The sequence below is a fragment of the Dromaius novaehollandiae genome, chromosome 3 (genome assembly GCF_036370855.1).
Source record: "Dromaius novaehollandiae isolate bDroNov1 chromosome 3, bDroNov1.hap1, whole genome shotgun sequence".
NCBI classification, from domain to species: Eukaryota; Metazoa; Chordata; class Aves; order Casuariiformes; family Dromaiidae; genus Dromaius; species Dromaius novaehollandiae.
In genome coordinates this window covers 41,102,855-41,124,998 of record NC_088100.1, presented here as the reverse complement: position 1 = coordinate 41,124,998, position 22,144 = coordinate 41,102,855, and the positions used below count along the sequence as shown (strand labels likewise).

The following is a 22,144-nucleotide window of genomic DNA, read 5'->3' as shown; positions in this document are numbered from 1 at the left end:
GTTAAAGATTTTTCCTCTCTGTTCCACTCACTGTTTTATCGTCCCTCAAATCCGTAATTAACTATAGAGAAGAACTATAGAGAAGAAAAGAAAGCAAAAGAAGTTTCACTTATGTACAATATACCAAAGCCAACCTCAGATGATCTCTCCTAAAGGCTTTCCAGGCCATCACACCTTACACTGAACTCCTTTCATTTTGGTTTTAGTAAAGCTTCACAGCAGCTCCAGACAGAACCCTAGGCTTTGTCCTTGTGATTAGGTAACTGCCATTTATCTGGGAGCCAAACTGAGCCTTTGGTGCAGGAGCATAAAAAAGAGATAAGAAAAGTGTTTTCGGAACATGGACCTACAATCTTATTTTCAAGGGTGGATAGGGAAAAGAAGAAATGAGAGGGAAAAAATGTGAATTTGTTTTATCCTCTCTCCTCTCCCTTGGTGCTTTTTTTTTTTTTTTTTTTTTTTAAGTCTGTGATTGGTGTTCGGTTAAGTGTGGAAACTGCAGCAGTAAACAGACTTTGGAATGGTGGTGATTTCCAATGTGATGGCCTGAATTAGGTGTTTGTATGCAGAGAGTCTTCTGCACTGTGGAATTTGTGGGGGCAGCTGCTCAGCGTTTGCTGGGTTTGCTGCGCAGCTCCTTGATGCAAAGAGGATCAAATGTCAGAGAAACACTGAGGCTGCTACTGCTTTCTTCTTCTAACACAAGGTGATTACATTCCCTTCCTGGCAGGGCTTGGGTCTTGTCTGATAGCACCATGTCTACCACAGTATTTGCCATTTGGGATGGCAGCCTTTGGGCACCACCGTGATGCCAGCACTGGTGTATAACAACACGTCATTAATTCTAAATGGTCTCCAGAGCACGAGCCAGAGGCAGTGCTGACAGCAGCCTTGTGCCTGCCCTGACATGGGCCGTATTGGCCCGTGGAGCCTCTCTGGGTCAGCCCGTGGTGTGTGGGGTTGTCTGACCCCAGGAAGGGATGCCGCGATGCTCCTGCCAAGCTGCGAGAGCCCAGCGACATGGCAGGTTGGAGAGAGAAGGAAACTGAATGGAGTCATAAAACAATCAATCATAGGAACATACAATGAGCTGATCCTTGAGAGATTTAATTGAAAGCCATCTTGCTAGTGTATGGATTAAGCTCTTATAAGACTCAGACATCAGTGCTTTTAATATCCCATAATCCTCCTTCTGCTGGGTCATCTGAAGTAATAACATTATTGGGCCTGCTTCAGATCACGTCTGAACTCCAAGATGCTGTGCTTTTCTGAGAGTGGGGGAAGGGGATCAGCGCAAGGGAATGAAGGAAGCAGACAAGTGGCTTGCTCAGAGCATTGATCCTGTCGTAGAGGCCCAAATTACATATCAAAAATGTGGCTGTATTGAATAGCCATTGGGTATTTAAAGGCATGAAGAGAATAGACAAATACTTGAATCATTGCACAGGGCTCTCATTGACCATTGTGTATGACTTTGCTAGGTATCTGAGCAAAGAAAGGCTAAATGTCTACTAACAAGGCATCGCCTATCAGCAGAGTTGCATTTTTTGCCCCGTTGGTTATACTGCACGTCAAAATGGCTGTTATCACTACAAATACAATGGTTTTTGCTACTTGAAGTCTACCTTGTTTAAAGGAAAAAAACCCGCATGTTTAACTGACCAGGGAAAAAGTCACATAGACATTCTTTGTCTTAATGCTATTATTAACTTTGGTTTACTCAGTGATCTAAATTATCACAGAGAGTAGAAGGAGCTGTGACTGACCAACACACAAACTCACAGAGCAATTTCACATTCAAAGGACTGCATTAAAATGCTATATGTAAGATAGGCAAGATTTGTAGGGAGATGTAGCCTAACTTACTAGGTCAACTGAAAGAACTGGAAGTTAAAAACTGGCTCCCTAAAGACAGCCTTCTGTAAGTTAATTTGCTTGTTAGACCTTATCATATTCCACAGCTACTCAGCTGAAGAGGACGAATCAGAGCAGAATACTGCAAAGTTGTTGCCGCAATAATTGCACTTGATCAAGCCTCTGTTACATCTGGCCATACCCAAACGTACTTTGGAGGTGATACAAGGGCCATGTTTGAGCCATTGCCTGGTGGATGGATACTGGATTGCATGTTAGGATACATCTGCAGGGGATGTAAGCAGCATCTCCTTCAAGGCCAAGGAGGAAGTCAGAAGAAGGATGCATGACAAGGAAGACAAGGAGAAAATATATTTGATTTTGCCATGGATTTGCCTCTCTCTGAATTACGATGGTGTGAAAAGGAACCCACTGGCTGATAGAGAGTCACATCCTGCAGCTAGATCAGTAGGAGCTGAGCACAGTTTCTCATGTGGTAGGAAGGGACTGGTTCGTGAGTAGCTAAGCCAGTCCCTGCAAAGGAAGAGGTCTCACTAACCTTCCTTTCCTCCATGCCTATCTGCTCTGGCCCCAGTGGCTGCCTCATGCACCTGACAGATTTTTCCCTGAACTGATTCAAGTCACTGATTCAGAAGATAATAATCCACTTTTTGTGCTTGTTTTTAGAGGGATTAATTTTCTGCCAGGTTAGTGAGCTGAACAGTCTTATGAAAGGCCCCAGCACAAGACGAATCTACTCATCTATGTAACTCTGCCCCTGCTGAAACCTGCTGCCAGTATAATCTGGGGAGAGGGCTGAGAACTGTTCTCACCTATCAGACAAACACACTTATATCTTCAAGCCTTGTTTGCATGAAGAAAAATCTTAAACATTTCTCAGCTTTACTGTGGGAAGCAGTTGTGACAACAGGTTTGTGTTCTGTCAGCCAGTGCAGACTGGTTTGGTGGGTGTACCAGTCTCAGGTATGCTTAATAAAGAGGACTGTATACTAAGAGGGAGAGGATTTCCTTAAACCTCCTCTGACTCCTTATAGTATAATATTCCCATAGCAACTAAATTCATTGCTTAATGGAAAAAATTAACATCCAGAAAGAATTTAGAAAGTTGCTAGCTATCTTCAAGACAGTGCAGCAGCTAGAAACAAAGTCACTGGCCTAGCTACTGAACCATATGGGAACACCAAGTGGGATATACAGAATATTCTAGGGCAAAAGTATGAAAACAATTCTGTTCTGGAGCATGGTCTGCAAGCAGCTGGATCCTGTTCTTCTGGGACTCCTTAGCAGCAGCAGGAGATACCTGGCAGCATTCAAAAGCGTCTTGGGAGTTGGGAGATGGCCTTCCAGGGACTTTCAGCTCTCAGGTCTCTGCTGACCTTCCCAAGGAAGTTGTGAAGGAGCCAGAAAGCTTAACAGCTTTTCAGTTTATGGCTCTTCAGCAGACATCCTGGTAAGGTGCGAAAGCAAGCAATGGGAGGCTGGAAGCGCTGCCAGACGCAGCGTGGGGGAGCCGTGGAGCCTGCAGAGCAGATGGAGTGAGGGAAGGGAGCAACACTGGCTTGTCTGTTTGGAACGAAAAGTCTTGCTGAAATCCCTGTGCTTCTGGGAAACGTGCCGATTTTGATTAATTGGAATGGCTTTTTTCCCCATCAGACAACCAGAAATTTTTTGACCAGCTTGAATTATTACCCTCTTGAACTATGGAAAATAAACGTTCCAGGCAAACCTCCTTGAACTTGGACAAATTTCAGCAAGACATGAATAAGAGCAAACAAATATTTGCTGGCATTTCTTTAAGCATGAAGTGCACAGCCAGCGCAGCTGTGCATCTGATTGTGACGTGCACGCACTTGTAAGCTTTTAGGAATCATCTAAAAGTGCTTGGTTAGCAATGTTTGAGCTTCATTGCCAGGGGCACTGGTCACTTAAATTAGAACTGATGGTGCAGAGGAGCTTGGTGCTGCTCCACACTGCTTGCTTCAAGATGCCTGTAACCCAGCACAGCCACCAAAGGACAGCGCAGATGTAACAGGCTAGACCGTCAGCATGCTCTGCCGTAATTCAGTGAAGCTGGCTTATCAAAGCCCTAGCAAAATCTGTATCGGGGCCAGTCACAGTAATCAGCTAGTCTCATGGGCATTGCACTTTCCCTTTCCCTACTGTAGCCAGGTTGGCTGTTCCTTCTCTTCCAGCTGAGGCAAAAGTAAGGTTTTGTTCAAAAACCCTGAAGATGCGTGGGAGTCTGTGCACGCTGCAGCAGATAAAATAACAGGATGGATAACAGCTTGCAAAAGTACATTGTGTTCTCAGAACAGCAGTTTTTCAGCTGTCATGTTAGGTATATGGTGTATGAAGAGCTTGGAATAGTCTTGAAGAAGATGACCCTGTAACTAAAAAAACAGGCACGGCAGCAGGCGCTGCTGTGCTAGGCACTGCCCAAATATGGGTTTAGGTCCAGAAAAGGATTGTAGTGTCTCTTAAATGCCGTCTAACTGTTAATCAGGTTGAAAATGTAGGTCCTAAAAATCCATGCAAACCTTCTTGGAGGCCACTACAGTCCTCAGCTCATTTCTGCTGACCAAGTCCCCTGCACTTCTGCAGAGTAGCTACTTGGATCCGTAGCTTAGCCACAGACCCCTCGCTGGCGGTGCCCAGACTTGAGTGTGCACTCTGAGTGCACGCGTTGGTGCGAGCCCTGTGAGACCTGCTGCCAGAGGCCGAGATTCAAAGCAACGGTGAATCAACCTAGACTGTTCTCCAGCATTTCCTGCTGACTAACTTTTGTAGTTCGTGCTTTGTGTGCACGCTCCATAGGCATCTCGACACACCAGTCAGAGAGGCGGGATACCTGGAAGTCACAAAATACATCGAGAGTCAAGGTATGCTGCAACAACCAGCTCTGTTTATCATATACAATTTTGTCATGCTCCATAGTTCTCTAAATAACAAGTAATCAGATAACAGGAGCATCTTGCAGGTATGGAGCCTCTGAACCACTTTGGATGCAAATGCTGTGAAATTTTGAATCAGAATTCAATCTCTTTGAGTTCATATTCAGAGGAGAGGATGGAGAAAGAGGGAGAGGAGAAATGATTGTCCTCACTGGAAAAAGGAAAAAGCTGTGTGAAGACATACCATGTGGAACTTGAATAACTGGAGGAGGTCTTGGTCATTTAAGAGCAACTGCCTACAGTGAAATTTTGATAAAGTGTTTCTGTTAATATAGGAGTTTGCATTCATTATAGAGTGTTTTCTGCTTATTTACTCGTTGCAAATTATCTGGTTATTAATTTTAAAACTGCTGCGAAAAACTATTAACATCTAATGAGCCATATGAACGAAAATGGTGATGAGCTCTTGAAAGATTAATGTAGCTTGTCTTGTTGATAAGAAAAGAAATGAGAAACCCACAAGTGAGAGCTTATTCCTTGAGTTTCTTCCACCCAGTCTCCTGTTCCTTGGGCTAAATTTGTCCATAACGACCTAAAATTTATGGCTCAGCTTTTAAAAGCATATGCAAATGTTTCATCAAAGCTTCAGATTTGCTGAGCAGACTACCAACATTGCAGCACATGCAAAGGGGAAGAGAATTTAAGTTGCAAAAGGTGCCTTAGATTCACTGACTCTTTCCTCTACCTTCTTGCTGAAGCATCATGGACAGAAAAGTATGATATAAGCTCAGAAACGTTTTGCATGCTACCTTACAGCACCAATTAAATGCAGATGGTATAAAAGAATGGTTGTTTACATGTCTAAATGTCATTCTTCTACAGGCCCTGCAATTCCTGTTGGGGTGGATGTGCAGGTTGAAAGCTTGGACAGTATTTCTGAGGTTGATATGGTATGTAACCCTCTTTTAAGTCTTGATTATTCTTAGTTGTGAAAAATCTCTTCTATTTGAAACCCATAGGTTTCAAATGATTGGTCTTGAAAGTAAGGGCCACATTCAGCAAATTAAGAGAGGCTGACATTCAGAACTAAGGACTGAATTAACCATGGTGATGATCAAAGAGTTATCTCTCCATCTTCAGATATAGAAACTTAAAACTTCAAGGGGAAAAAAGACCTTGAAAATAAAATGGGAGAATAATCAGTGTTATGAAGGATATATTACAACCAAACCCATGAACAATTGCATGCCTTTCATTACATCGCTCAGGGAGTCCTTATTGGTTAGCTTATGGAGGTTTGAAGGTGTATGTTGAAGTTCACAGAAGTGCTGCGTATTACAAGCATTTTCTTCCTTAGGGAACCATTGAGTCCGTTTGTTTAAATGCATGCTTAAAGGAGGTACTTTAGCAGAGCAAGCTGGCATCATAAATGAGAACTAGCAGCTCCCTACTCCTTCATCACTAGAAGTAACCTCTCTAATTCAATGCTGAGGCACACAGCTGGAACAGTCAGGGTGGCCTTGAACTACCTCTGCCAAAGGTGAATTTCTGCTGGGAAACCATTTTCATTTGTAAACCATTTTTCAGTCACTGTTGCAGTTCAAAAAATTGGCAATAACTTGAATTGTGATTTTCTTAAGAAAAGAAGGAAACACAGATGCAGCTGTTATATCTCAATAGGTTTGAAGGCATCAGTAAAAGGTGCCTTTGCAAGCATTTCCCCTCTCTCTCTCTCTTTTTTTTTTTTTTTTTTTTTGGATTATAGTAAATGGAATAAAAAGACTGAAAAGAGTAATGGAAAGGGGAACACAGAGAATAAGAGGAATCTTTTTGTTTCCATTCTTCTTTTGTCCTTTCTTCCTGGTTCTTCTTGAGCACCATCCCTGGAGGTGTCTAGGCAAAATATGAAGACTTAAAGGAAGACCGTTAGCTTCAGAGCATCTGTAGTTTGTAATGCATATTGTTTCTAGAACTGCCATGTAATTTCTGTAATAAGACTTTTTATAGGGAAACTCCCTTTTATCCTGCCACTGTTTCTTCTTTAAAAAAATAAGGTGAGAATTAGGAAAAAGCACTAGTGCCATGGTGATTAAAAAGCAGAAAAAAAGGGTTAGAGGGGCTCTGCCAGCTATGGAGCAGCCTACAGTCTTTCGCTAGCAGTAACTCTAAGGCTAATTGGGTTTTGCTGGAGTAAAAATTGCATCTTTGTTACAAGGACGGAGCTTGTCAGCCCGGATATTGAAAGGGAAGTCTTGGGGGGATGCATGCAATGAAGTGGGTGGGAGGGAGCTCTAAACACAGGAAAGGACTGTTGCAAGGAGATTTGGGGCTCTAATATTTCAAGATAATATCATAGCAGCAAAGAGGCCTAATTAGTGCATGTGAGTAACTTGCCATGCTTTCTCGCAGAAGCATCTGGTTTCAGCAGAAATCTTGTCTCTCAGAAAGTTTTGAGGTCAGTTCTCTTTCCTTGAGTTATAAATATCGCCACAATCCTATTTTCCCGGCGCAGGACAAGTAGTTTTCAAAGCAGTTGCTGACTGTGCTCCTACAAATCACATACCTTCAGTCTGCCACCCTTTACCAATTGCTGCTTCTGAGGGCACCTGCCTGCCCTGAAGAAGTAACCAGACCAGCTTGGGACCTGCTATGCTGTAAGATGGAGTGTGTGAATGAGAGCAGCTGGGGATGTTTAAAGCATGTGCTATTAAAAACTTGTACCTGTCTGGCACAGGTGGTCTGTGTCTGTGTCCGGGGGTGCCATCCGGACCTTTGCATGCTCCCGGCTATGCTGGAGCGTGGTGTATGCACTCTAGCACAAGGCACTTCTGTTGACTCCTTTGCCATGCATCTGGCATATATTCTCATTCTCGTAGCTGAGTACATAACCTGTTTTCTAAGGAGTTTCCTTTCCACAAGTTGTGAAGTAAACCCTTTTTCTCAATTTGTAGCTGGCTGTGTGTGCAGGTCAGAAAGGAACAACTTGTTAACGATTGCAAACTGCTTTATTTGACTCACGCTGTGGGGAAACATCCATAAATTGGATTTTATACTTCAAGCCATCGTCAGCTGCCACTTTGGCTTGATGTTCGCTTGCAGCAGTGCTGGTGCATTGACTGTCAGAGGTCCATTTGGGGAGGGAAAGGTGCTGAAGGTGAGAGGAGAGGGCTCCTGCCCAATGGGACTGGGCAAGGGGCCAGCTAGGAGCCAGGGTCGCTGCCTGCTGTCTGCACAGGCCCTCCCCACTGTCCAACAGCGGCTGTAGCTCACTCGTGGGTCCCTGACCAATGCCATCCCTGTCCCCTGTCCTCTTGCTCGGGGAGCCTTCCCATCTGCAAAGAACAGAAACAGAAAGATTAATAGATGGCTTGTCATCGTCAAAGCAAAAATGAGGACTCAGTGGTGATGGTTTAAAAAAACACTTGCTGAGCGCTAAGGAAGAGATCCTAGCCTGCGTTGCTGCCCGCCCAGACTTGGCAGCTGTAGCTGCCATAACCACTTGCTTAATTGAGAGCATAAAGAAAAACGTGTATTTGATCTCTCACCATGAAAGAGTAGATTCAGCTCTGAAAGCTGTAGCTGCCAGGTTGGGATCAACAAACAGTAGTTTTCCTTCGTGTGACTGAAACTCCTGCCCCAAAAAGCTTAAAAGAGAGCTTTATTTATACTCTCTTATAGTAGGAAAAACAGTTTGGTTGCTTGGCTGCTGTTTGCAATAATTTAGTTCCTTTTTAGGATGAATTGCTTTGTGTTTAGCCTGATCATTAAGCTAATTTTGAAAGGCTTTCCTTTCGAACCTGCTATCGATCCTACAGTTCTTTAACATCATTTTGCCAGGATTCAAGATTCATTGGTGTAGTGCAGTGCTTCTCTTGGGGCATATTCGTGTCATTTTCAGGACTGAACATTACTGGCTTCTGCAATTCATCCCTTGCAGGCAATTCAGGCTACAAAGCTGCCATCTTGCATGAGGGTCCTGCAGGGCCTGGTGGGAAATGCTCCAGCACCTCCTCATTGCTAAAGTGCCTGCAGTATAACTTATGCTATGATTATGTGGATGTATATTCTATTTTGTCTGGAAATTATTTTGTCAGCAAAATCCATTCCCAAAGAGTATAGGTCCAAGAGAGAAACAGCAGTTGGGAGGGGGTAGATTTCATCTACCTGGTAGCAGTGAGTTTTCTTCTGAAGTGTCATAGATGTAAAATGCAACACTGACACCCCTCTTTCTGGTTTTCTTCCTTTTTCATGAAGGATTTTACTATGACTTTGTACTTAAGGCACTACTGGAAGGATGAGCGCCTCTCATTCCCCAGCACCACCAACAAGAGCATGACCTTCGATGGCAGGCTCGTGAAGAAGATCTGGGTACCCGATGTCTTCTTCGTGCACTCCAAAAGGTCGTTCATTCATGACACGACCACGGACAACATCATGCTGCGAGTGTTCCCCGACGGTCACGTACTCTACAGCATGAGGTAAAGACGCAGCCCCGTGGCTTGCGAGCCCCCTCTGGTCTTCCCTGTGAATACTGCTCTTGACATCGTTTTGGTGACCGCAAGAGTAGCTACTACCAACCCTGCTGCTACCACAGCTGAACCAGAGCCCTGTTTTCAGGCCTGTCCGGGACCAGATGCTTCACAGGAAGCTGCAAGAAACCCTGCTGTGGTCAGTAATAGGATAATCTCCTCCTCGGGGAAGTGTACTCCTAACTCTTTGCAGTTGGAGGAGGGCTTAGTCGCTCAGGAGTGTTTGTCCCAGGGTCAGTGTGTGATTAAACTGGAAGCTGCTGATATGCCAGATGGTGACCTCTAGAATTATCCTATTTTGCTTCCTGTTTGCCTAGAAAAACTTTGTTGTTGTTGTTGTTGTTGGCACGTGCATGGTGATATAAAGGTTTACGTTTATTGAAGCTGTAAGGGTTGCTTTAAAGACACCCTGATTTTCTAACATGTTTGTTGGCTGACAGAGTCCTGAGGCATTTCCCAGCAGATTTCATTTCCTGTAGAAGAATACAAAAAGAGAGGCGGAGAATAACACGCAGCCAGGGGAGAAAAGCTCAAGAGCCCAGACAAAAAGACATTTTCCCAGCGCAGAAAACTTGCTCACAATGTACAGTGACCTTTGAATGTTTTATAGCAAAAGGATTTCTATTCTAGTATCTTTCTGGAAATTATTCACTTCAGTCATGATAAAATAATTCTCAAAAACTAGGAAAGTTTTTTTATAAAGTTTGATTCAAGAGACTATTTCTCTTTGAAGAATAAGCATACTGGATGATATTGTCCTGGACAGGGCAATATCCCACTGAACCAAGCCCCTTGCAAATGCAGTCAGTGGGACTAGATTCAGGTCACCCTGGGAAGGACAGATGGACTTGCTCTCTAGGCTCTGCCCTATCGATTGCATTGATTTGATCTCTGCTGATTAAAATGGCCATTCAGAGCATTTTGTTAAAAGCATTTTGTAGCACGTGCGGGTTGTCTCAGGTTATGTGTCTACTGTATGTCGTGCAGTAATGTGAATGTAAGCAAATTGTACTGAGAGGTGTTTCATTCCTCGTGGGGGCCTCGTGCTTTCAAGGCCACTTCAATACTGCATTTTAACTGAGGAATATTTTATTGATGAGCTGAGTTTCTGTTCCTGACTAATGAATTGTTAATGACTACAGGCTATGCTACCATTTAGGTGACCCCGAAGTAGGAAAATAGCATGAAGTTTTACAATGTTTAAATGCTGCACACAACTAGTCATTAGTAGTCATTGCTACAAATGTCTCTTCTGGGACATATTCCCAAAAAGCTTATTTAAATTTATCTCATATGGCAAAATTCTGCTCTACTTTGTAGTCAAAGCCAGTATCATGTGCTTTTTAGGGCTGATGGTACATAGGTCAGAGTAGGATTTGGATCACAATCCCTTGAACAGAAGAAAAATTCTTTATCAACATCTGCAGTGAATCCAGAAAATGCTCACAATGTAAGTGGGCCTCTGAAATGATGACTCACAGCTCATTTGTCCCTATTAAATTGGGGACTCCATTGCAAATATGTCCACAAGAGAAAGTTTACTGATCCTCTGGAAAATTTGTCACGTAACTTTTTGTGCAGTTAGACTCAGCTTAAAAAAACCTGAATCTGGGGTTGTTGCAGATCTTCAGCAAGACTTGAATTTAACAGAGACAGATCTTGCTCCTTGAAGAATAGCTGCACCCATTTTACACCCCCTGCCCTCAGTAATAAAAAACCCTCCCAGATTAAAAGAATTTGATCTAGGACTGAAAGAAGCCATTTTTACCTTAATGTTGTATATATTGGAAGAATTTTCTGGCTTGCAGTACAGCTAGTTCATGGCTTAGGCTTCATTGTTGGGATGACTACGGTGGGAACTGAGCAAAGGGGAAAATGAAGAAACCTTAATCAAACTAGATATAGAGAAACCTTCAAATGTAAATGGTAAAGTTTTTTTTTAAGTTGTTGCATTGTAGGGAAAAACTTGGATGTAGCATAGAGTAGAAGTATCGGTATTGTCATTAGTATTACTGTAATGTGCAAGATAGTACTTTAATTCCTTGATAGGTATTGAATTTACAGTTTCCTTTGGAGTTTTTGTGCATACTCCATCTTGCCTGGACTTGAATAAATGCTAGGCATTTTCTTGGGTGTTTTATGCTAATATTATGTACAATTGCTGGTTTTAAAGTTGCAAAATGATTTATCTATATTAACATTCCCCCATCATTGATCCTCATAGAAAATAACCTTTCTGTGTTTGGTTTTCTAGGATCACAGTGACAGCAATGTGCAACATGGACTTCAGTCGCTTCCCCCTGGACACTCAGACGTGTTCTCTGGAGCTGGAAAGCTGTACGTTGTAACCCTGTTCCTAGCTAAACACACTCCATAGCTAGCTGGACACGTATAGGCTAGCATGTTTCAGAATATAGTCTATTTTAGAGCCTGAAAAAATGTTCACTGAAGTCACTGGGAGTCTTTCTATTGATTTGCTGAGCAGTATATCTGGCCATTTTGGTGCAAGACAGAAGGGAATCTGCAAGGAAAGTATTCTTGTATGAATTTTAGTGGATGGCATTTACAAAATACCCCACCATCGGAAGTATTCAACAGAAGCTGTTTCTCAACAGCTTGCTGATGATAAATTTGGGGGTGAATATTTGCAGTGCTCATTGCTTCTGTCTGGAAGGTGATATTTTCAATTGTCACAGTAAAAAGTTGAGTTTAACGATAGTCATTTTTGGTTCTCTAAATTTCATCATCAGTGGGTTTTGTGTATGATAATCCTGATCCTGCAAACACTTTGAGTTGTCGTTCTGAGCTCAGCTTCTGTAATGGGAAGTAGTTGTCTGATGAAAAAATGCTTTGAACAATAAGATTCCCACAGCTGTTCTGCAGGCTTTCTCCAGGGTGTTCAAAGACTAATGTCTAATTATTTTGAGGTCCTTCCAGGTATTTAACTGAAATTTTCCTTTACCAAAGAAACAGAATCATAGAAACATAGAATAGTTTAGGTTGGAGGGGACCTCTGGAGATCAGCTGGTCCAATTCCCTGCCCAGAGCAGGGACAACTTTGAATTTAGAGTGGGTTGCTCAGGGCTGTGTCCAATCGGGTTCTGATTATCATCATGGTAATGGAGACTCCACAAGCTCTCTGTGCAGCCTATTCAGATTTTTGACTGCCCTCATCATGAAGAAGTTTCCTTATACCTGTTTGGAAAATCCCTTGCTGGAGTTTGTATCCATTGACTGTTGTCCTTTTGCTCTCCATCTCTAAGAAGAGTCTGAGAAGAGTCTGGCTCCATGTTTTCTACAACCCTCTCTATAACAAGGCAGCAGCTGGATACCACCATAGATCCCTCTTCACGCAGAACAAACCCAGCTCCTCTCTTCTTGTTATGTGCTCCAGCCCCTAACCATCTTAATTGCCCTTTTTCCATTCCTCATTCCTGTCATGCTATGTAGTTCTTCAAGTTTTGCGTTTACAGTCTTCAAATATTTCTAGATTGTTGCTTGAAATCATACCTGTCATTTTTGCTTTTATAATTTTAAGATAGTTTAAGCTGTCTGTGTTTCCCTCTTTCTCTAAATTCAGCCATTTTACCCATAGCTACTTCCTCTGAGTTATGAATCCATGTTGCAAATCAGTTAGCAATCCTTTGTCTGTATTTTTTGGTATGTGATGCTCAGAAAAAGCGCCATTCTAGCTGTGTTTTTACCCGTGTTGGGTAAAGTGAGGATGTATTTCCCTGAATCAGAATAGTCTGGATTTCTTTTTGTTGCTATGACACATCATATGGCAAGATCTCTTCAAAACACTGTCTTTTTCAAAATTTTTGGTGGCTTTACTACCTGCCAATGATGCCTTTTTGTTTCTTATTTTTCCCTGGATCTGTTAACCATTTTTTTCTTCCAAGCTAAAGCCACACTACATTGTCTTTGTTCTTTCCCTAAGATGCTTACACCGATGAAGATTTGATGCTTTACTGGAAAAACGGGAATGAATCTCTGAAAACTGATGAGAAGATTTCTTTGTCTCAGTTTTTGATACAAAAATTCCATACTACATCAAGACTGGCTTTCTACAGTAGCACAGGTACCGGCCTTTTCTATTTTAAGTGCTATTTCTATATTAACTACTTGTGTGGGATCTCTCGTATGACTTTGTTTGAGCTTGTCTTCTTGTGGTATGGCACTGAAATGTGATCTCCCCTGCCTGGAGAACACATGATGATCAGAAAAATCATGAAAGATTGTTTTCTCTTTTCTCTACTCTTTAGAAATAAAAGATCAAAAGACAGGTGTCTTACCATGCAAGCTGTTCTCACTGCTTTTGGCTTTCCTCTTTCTAAGGTTGGTACAATCGCCTGTACATAAACTTCACCTTGCGCCGACACATCTTCTTCTTCTTGCTCCAGACCTACTTCCCTGCCACTCTGATGGTCATGTTGTCCTGGGTGTCTTTCTGGATTGACCGCAGAGCAGTACCTGCCAGAGTTTCTTTGGGTGAGAGCAACTACAACAAGCCAAACAAGTGTTAAAATCTTTAAATGTGAAAGTTTTTTTCAGGAAAGAAAATTTTCCACTTTGTTGGTTAAAGATATTGGAGAAGCAAATGTCTATTTTATCTGATGAGTAATATAATGTAAAACTTGCAGTTCGTCTCATGTCCTTTGTAAAGCAGTCCTCCTGATTGATATTTAATTCATATCAAAGAGCTCTCTTCTTAAAAAGAAAAACAAGCAGAAAAGAGAGATTTCAATATTTATGAGTCAATGAATCAAGATTTCTCACCATTGTCCAATCCTGCAGTTCTAAGACAAACATTGCCATCAGTGACGGTGGATTTTTACGGCAGTTTAGGCACCTACAGAGAGATACAGGTTTCTGCTACAATTGTCATGATCGCCTAGAATTAGATCCAGAAAAGGATCTTGCTATGTCCCAGCTGCCCTAGTGGGTGCCCCAGTACAGGTACACGTCTTCCCAAACAGCCGGCACCTGTGCTGTGGCCAGTTGCCTGCTCCAGGTTGCCTGGAGGGAGTCAGCCTGGCATATCTTCACAAAGTTAGGGAAGAAAGGCAGCGGGGGATCAAACCCTATTAACATATCTACAAACCTAGATGTTCCTCGATCTATCATGCCTCTGGGGACAATCAGAGCACTTCTGATAAAAGGGTAAAACCGGTATATTAGCTCTACAGTTTGTCTCAGTCAGAGAGCTATGCACTGCAGCACACATATGAGAAGAGACAGCCAAGAGTCTGCTTCGCTGAAAGACATGTGTTCAGTGGATATTATTAAAAAAAAAAAAAAATCTGTTTAAAAGTGTAGAACAGTAGCTGTGCTTGCAGTGATCACTAGTTTAAAATGGCTGAAGAAGCAACAAATGCTTTTTGGTTCTGTTTTCTATATTTAAGAGGTTTTGGAAACTTGTAAAGCATTTTTCTCTCCATCATTATCCAGACAAAGTATATATTATTTTGCATGATTTTATCTATATCTATCTAAATATATATATACATATACCAGTGTGTATATATCCATACACACACACACATATATGGGGAGAGAGAGAGAGAGGAATGCATACACACATGCACACACACACAAGAGTATAATGGCTGCTGTTCAAAACTTTTTGATTGCCGTACCTTGAACTGTAGGTTTCTTGAGATTCCTTGAGATAAAAAAAAAAAAACCTTCTTTTGCACTGTTTCGTGCAAACCATTTCTACAACTGCACAGTATAGATTTTATCTTCACTGCTTGTCCTTTTGAGGTCAGTGATTTAGATCAAATCCTCTTTGGCTGTGACCAAAAGTCAATAACTGCTGGGTAGCTTTCTGATGGTCCCAGTAACACAGATCGGTACAGCTAGAAAACAAGAGTCTTTTTCACCACTGATATTAGTGGACCTGGCTCTAAGCACTGTGTTAAAAGTAGGAAAACTGTCTAAAGGAAATCTGAGCAACTTCCTCAGAGGAATGAGGAATCCTAACCCTGCAGGTTAAGGAGGGAGATTAACACTAACCCTGGTGAAATGAGGGCTGCTCCATTGCTCCTCAAAACTGGACCCATCATGTGCGCAGAAGTGCAGGCAGTGGAGCCATTCTGTGTTGGCCGCAGAGATGCTTATCACTGAATGCATCATTTCAAATATCTGTAAGCCAGTGTAGAGATTAATTTGGGGGCTTTTTGAGACAAAAGCTCTACATAGGTGGTCTTCTGGACTGTATCAGCTAATGGCATTTATTTCCCTCGGTTCTTTCCAGGGATAACCACTGTGCTGACCATGTCTACAATCATCACAGGAGTGAACGCCTCCATGCCCCGTGTTTCCTACATCAAAGCAGTGGACATTTACCTATGGGTCAGTTTTGTGTTTGTCTTCCTCTCGGTGCTGGAATACGCAGCAGTGAATTATCTGACTACAGTGCAAGAACGGAAGGAGAGGAAAATCTGGGAGAGGGTGAAAGAAACTTTTATTTTGATTATCCATTTATTCCTTTTTTTTTTTCAGCTAATTGTCTCTATATTGACTGTTTCAGGTGTCTGTAAATAGGAAAACATCGATATCTGTATGTGTATAATTCAATTTGTTCACACTGCTCAACCTGATGCTGAAAGTGCTGATACCACAAAAACGTGTTGGACTCATGGGTCCTTGTAGAAACAGCAGAGGAGAGGAGAACATGATCAGAACTGGGGAAGTCTGCAACCTGGGACTGTATGGGGATGATAACAGGGGAAACATTAAATCTGATATTTCACTGCAGATGCCACAACTATTATATTTTTAAGTAAAGATACTACTCAGAGTGAATTAATGTCCCGTCTCAACAGTCAACTTCACTCTGGAAACTGGATTCAATGAATGTAATAGTAGACTTATTCCCTGAAACCAAACACATACAAACAACATTCAGCCAACGTTTGTACTTTTTATGTGCTATGATAGGTCTTATCCTGCATCCTTGGAGGTTTTCAAGACCCAACTGGATAAAACCCTGAGCAACTTGGTCTGACCCTAGAGCTGGCCTTGCTTTGAGCAGGGGGTTGAATGGGAGACCTGCTGAGGTTCCTTCCAACCCCTTCTTTGCTCTTAGCAAAACATCATCATCCTTTGAGCACTACAGTTTGGGACCTTTTTTTTCAGCCCCAACACATCCAGAACATCACCAGATTATACAATTTCATTCTTCCCATTAGAAACTAAGTCTACAGCTTGGTTACCTACCGCCTTTTGTTCCTGGAGAAACTGTTATTAGTACAGTATCAGTCTTCCAGAAATGCCAATGCAGGCAGCATCTTTCCGATGATTAGATCACGACCTCTGAACCACTCTTTTGGCTTTGCATTTCCTTCTCTTCCCCTTGTACTTCCTTCTATGGCATCCTTGAAGCATAGAACAGCTCCCCTACCAGCCCAATACCTTTCCTAGCTGACATCTCATCAAAAATTTAGTCTGATATGTTTTAAAAATTGATTGCAATAAATTCAATAAACTCTTGTGGCAAAATTTTACCTATGTCCAAGGCCTTTTCCATAAGAGTGAGACTCTGGAAAGCTACTTAAACAGGCCCAGTGTCATCCCAATCTGCCTGTACCTTTGGATGTTTGATTTAGCTCTGCCCCTTTCTTGGCCTCACTCAGGGCACAGCAGTTCTCTGCAACACAAGACAGGGTTGTTCCATGCAAGCACAGTGAGTCCAGCATCTCCAATTTGCTGTATGTGAGCAGTGGCCTGTGGCCCATTAGCCAACCTTGCTTAGAGTGCCTGTGTCCCAGGAAGATGATGTTCTGTATAAACCCAGCACATCTTGTCAGTGCTCAAGGAATAAGAAAAAATGACCCTTGATAGATTTGACTTGCCCAGAATAAACCTTTTTTTTTGATGCAAGAAAACTCTCATTTTTTAATCTTTAAATATATCACAGGAATAAAATGAATGAGAGAGGCTTTGTTATTATTCTGCTAAGTTTTCAGGAGGGTTTTCTCACATCCAGTGAAGATAGCTTGTTATTTATATCCCACATCTTCCCTTTATTGAGCCTTCTGCACTGAATTTTACATTCATGCAGTACATGCTTTTTTACTATACAAGGTAAAAGATTCTATCTCCAGCCTATTACCATATTAGTCCCCAATGTTGGTAATGGAAACAGAGATAATAAGCAGCACGACTGAGGGGATTGTGGTAAAATGTAGGTTAAAGACTATTGGAAAAGCAGTAGAGACAGTTCTCACAGTAAATGCAGCTCTTGCCAGCCAGTGCTACTCCCCTGTGAAAAGCCCGAAGAATCTGAATCTGAATACTTCAGACTGCCCAGAAATGGGCTCCATGCGCTGTCCGCACCAGTACATTAAATGTGCCCAGACTGACTGGCCTGGAGTATCTACTGTTAAACCTTCTTTGCCTCAAATCCAGACTGCTCATGTGTGGACTGCCTACGGGGAATGTCTGGTGGCTGATGCTAATTCCTGAACGATACATGGGAAATTTCGGGTGCTAGTTGGCCTGGACAAAAACGAGTCAGTCAAGTTCCCTGGCAGCATTTAATTTACTGGTGTAGAGATAGCCTAAAATTACTGTGGAGGGAAATTATATAATATACGTCTGTGTATATGTGTCTATGTGAAGACAGGTGCAATTTAAGACTGCATGGAAATTGCTTTCTAGTGTCTTAGGCTCCCTTGTCCTCCTGGGTGACTGTCAGTGCACACAGTACCTTAAGCCAAAGGGAATAACGGCATGCTTTCATGTCAGCAGTAACCAATGTGATTGGTGGGTTAAAAAAATTGAAGAAAAAGCCTTGTGTGCATAGCTTCCTGAGTAGCATGCTCAATATACTGTATTTTCATGTATGTATCTTTTGTTATTTTAGCTGAAGTTATCCTTGAAAACAAGTCCTTGGATAACCAAAACATTAAAGTCAGCAGAAGAGGGAATTTGGGGCAATGGGCTATTGGGTAAGGAAAGGATCAGAGGCAGTTACTCCTGGCAGAAAGCAGGATTTGGAATCCATTTTCCTTGCATATAACTATATAATCCATGTTATTGAGACAGAACACCTACAAATTTTAAACATGAACAGACAGTTTTTGCAATTCAAAGTTTTAACAGTGTTCAGTGTTTTTCTTAGACGTGTGTTTCCACAGATATAACTGCATCTTGCCTTTGTATAATTATTGAAACAAAGAATGCATAACAAAGAATTTGAAAATAGCCATCCTCAACAGAGCTAGCTAAGAAAACCCTTTGGTTAGCTTTTATGCCCACTAAAGTGCTTTTCTAATCACTTACTCTGAATCGGCTTGTCCAAGCAGTTTTGCTGAAAGAGAAACTTACAGAATCTCGGCTAAAATCTCAAGCTCTACTATTTGCAAGCTGTCTGTAAAAAGAAAGGCATCTTTTTTGTTGCTAATGTATTCTTCCATTGTTCAGCTACATTTCTTGCTTGTGTTCCTAGTTTCCATGTACGTGTGGGATCCCTCATTCGAAAACTATGATGCTGGATGGAAACTACAGTGAATCTGATGCCAACAGCCTGGCAGGTTATACGAGAAGCCAGATGGTCCCAGAGGAAGAAAAACAAGAAAAGATGGTCGTGCACTTGACTATGAGCAATGAATCTAATTCATCAAGGAAGAGAGGCCTGAAGGGCCATGTGGGCCTGCGCATCATCCAGAACACTCACGCAATTGATAAATACTCAAGATTAATATTTCCAGGCACCTACATATTTTTTAATTTGATATATTGGTCTGTGTTTAGCTAGGTATACTGTGCCAGCAGTGACTGAAGCAGAAAACATTTACAAAACTCTCTTTTGTTGGTTCTTTTGAAACCCAGTTTGGATGGAAAGCTAGATAACTGATTATTTTGCTACTTCTTTGAAGGGTAGAGAGACACAGCCTCCAGTAGGCAACTCCATGCACAGGTACCATGGAGAAACCTGCCACGATGGTTGCTGTCCAACCCCCACCCCAGCTCCAGTTCACTTTATGATACGTACTGTTTCTCATACTTGAAAATATGCAGTCACCATTTGCCCCAAAAGTGCTGGACATACTTTTGGAGCTGGCAACACTGCTGGTGCTTGCTGTGCAATGGAAAATTACAGATAATGCTCACCTGGGCTGTCCTGATAGATTAGACTTGGTTTATGAACATTGTATGTCTTTCCATTGGCTTATGAACAATACCTCTTTGCAGCATGCAAATTCCACTCTCTGGACAGGACTTGCATTGATGCCAATAGGACTATTGCCTGGACAGGATCAATGGGGTTGATTACGGAGTGCAGGCGACATATTTGAGTCTGTGGTCCTTTTTTTCCAAAGCAGAGAAGTCCATGAACTTGCAGAGAATGGCTTCCAGGGCTCATGGATAATCAAAAAAGGAAGTTTGGGCAGGTTTAGTTAGTGTTCACCCTTTGAGTGGAGCACAGTGTGCGATATGTAGCACCTGCCCTCTAAAATGGGAGGGGAAACTGGTGTGCGGCATGCAGTTATTGCAGGGGAATGGGCAGTGTCTCTGGGACCATCACTTTCTCGCTCCGTAGCTGAAAGCAGAAACCAGCGTTGAGGGCAGCACTGGCAGCTTTCAAGAACTTTCCTCATCCTTATGAGGAAAGTGCAGCTCACAGAGAAACTGTATATCCTGACATGCCTCTCCAAATATACACATTGTCCTTCAGTTTAGGCATTTGGATCAAGAGGGGGAGATGCCTGCCAGAACCTTTCTCTGCAGAAGTATAGGCATTTCAGAAATGAAAGTAGTCAAAAATAATACTATGGGATTCAATCAAGCACAAGCCTCTGGCTCCAAGGCCAAAATAAGTCCTGTGAAGCTGCTGGAGAATATTGTAGCAAGCTTCTGTGCTTGGCATTTCATTCTCCACCCCGTGATATCTCCCCTTCCTTTGCTAATGATGCTGGCAGCAAGACACAAACGTTCCTGTGTGCTAGCAGTAAGACAGTGATGGCTGGGTTTGTGTGCTCTTTACTTTTAAATAAACACCACGGTTTTGTGGGCTGTGGAGGAGATTACGTTCATCAAAACATTTGGTTATCAAGCTGAAACTCAGCAGTGCCAGAAGAGCTTGAAGTGGGAAGACCCAGTATGGAAGTTAGAAGCCAATTCAACAATACGCTTAAATCATCTGACTAGTGTTTCGGACAGGGAGATTCAAATAAATCACATGGCTAATGGTACAGGCATTAAATCTTTAGCAATACCCTTGCATATACGAGATGTAATATCCATCCCCCTTCACCAGAAAAGCAGACAAAAATACTAATAAAACTGTGACTATTGATTGGGCTTTGAAATCTTCTGCTTACTGTAGTGGTGATACTTACATTTTAAATCTGAAGGGGATTTAGAAGGAGACCTGGAAGTGTCCACTCCAGAATACCCAGAATTTACCTATTGCCTCAAATATTGCTGCCTAAGTTGAAATCTGTTTCAATGGCCACACCAATTTAGTGGAAACAAAATTGATTAGAGAAACTACAGTCAAGAACTGTGTCCTGCTTTCATCACCTGTGTTAATAACTGACAAACAGAGTTCTGTGTGGTCATAAAAGACAAAAATACAGCCCTGAAATTGCTAGAGAGAACAGAAGGGAAGCCATGAAAAGACATTATCTGAAAGGAAGGTTTCTCCTGTATGCCAGCCTGCTGTATTTTTCCCGTGCCATCAGATCAGCGTATTGACCACACGTCACTCTTCTCAGAGTTGAAACCTAGATACCTCTCGCATTTACTGGCGGAGGCAAAAATTAACTACTATAACGAGGCAAGAAATATTAAAGAAATAGCCTACTTGACTTTTGAGAGGTTAAAACCCCTACATAACAAATGCATTTCTTTAATATTAGCCCTTTTAAAACAAAAAACACTGCCATGTTTAGAAAGGAAAAAGGAGCAAACTGAGGGGACTGTTCTTAGGCTGTCAGATGTAAGCTGCAAGAAGGTATCAGAATGGTGCAGTTAAATCACTGAGATGGGAAGTAAGAAACTTGGTCTCATTTTGCCAGGCTTTCTACATTGCCCTCGGCATGCCATTTAGCCTCTCAGTGCCTCAGCTTCTCCATCAGGGAAATGGGAAGCAATAATATTTACCTACCTCAGGAGTTGCCGAGAGGCTTAACTTACATATGTGTGAAGAATAACTGTGATTTCTGAGCAGGAAACCTTGCAGGAGTCTGAAGTATTTTCTCTTAGTTACCAGTGAATTCTTCAGTTGTGTCCTCTGAATCAGTCTAGCTGGAAGAAATCGAAAAGATCTTATTAGATATCAACATGCACAAGATAAAATTGTTTCAGTTATATCAGCCATCTGGAAGAGTAAACAGGCCACTTTTAATTTGGGGGGTGGTGGTGGTATCTAAATATAGCCCAACAGCCAAAAAGTAAAGTTTGTCCATGTAAATATTGTCCATGAATAATGCCTCCTGCCATACAAAAAAAAAAAAGACCTAGTGCTTTACTTTGCCATCTGTTTTTATTACGTCTCTTTTTTCCCTTAAAATTTATGTGGTGACAGAGATAGTTCCTTATATCCTATCACCTGTTGCACTAGTGCTACCTGTAGTTTAAATGTTACTTAATAAACCTGTTTTGAAGAGGCTACCTTACTCTTATTTTATATGCATGTGCACATAACTGATAGAGGTTGGCATGTAATGAAATACCCACATTTGTTTCTAGCAGACACAATTACACAGCCCATAAAATCCTCAAGGAGGGTTTTTTTTTTTTTTTTTTTTTTTTGTTAAAGGCAAAAAGAAGTCTCTATCTTGGGCACTGCATATGCTCATTTTTGGTTAAAACAATAGATAAGAAGTATAGATG

At 41.9% G+C, this 22,144-nt stretch overlaps 1 protein-coding gene across 1 annotated transcript in view; it reads left to right on the top strand.

The window, feature by feature from the left end:
• Nucleotides 1-21,929, top strand: part of LOC112979347 (gamma-aminobutyric acid type A receptor subunit rho2) — a 40,057-nt gene extending 18,128 nt beyond the window's left edge. Inside the window, 7 exon segments of the mRNA XM_026093441.2 lie at nucleotides 5,649-5,716; nucleotides 9,021-9,244; nucleotides 11,550-11,632; nucleotides 13,236-13,376; nucleotides 13,634-13,786; nucleotides 15,555-15,751; nucleotides 18,753-21,929. Coding sequence (XP_025949226.2) covers nucleotides 5,649-5,716; nucleotides 9,021-9,244; nucleotides 11,550-11,632; nucleotides 13,236-13,376; nucleotides 13,634-13,786; nucleotides 15,555-15,751; nucleotides 18,753-19,061 — 1,175 coding nt within the window. The 3' untranslated portion in view covers nucleotides 19,062-21,929.
• The last annotated feature ends 215 nt before the right edge of the window (nucleotides 21,930-22,144 follow it).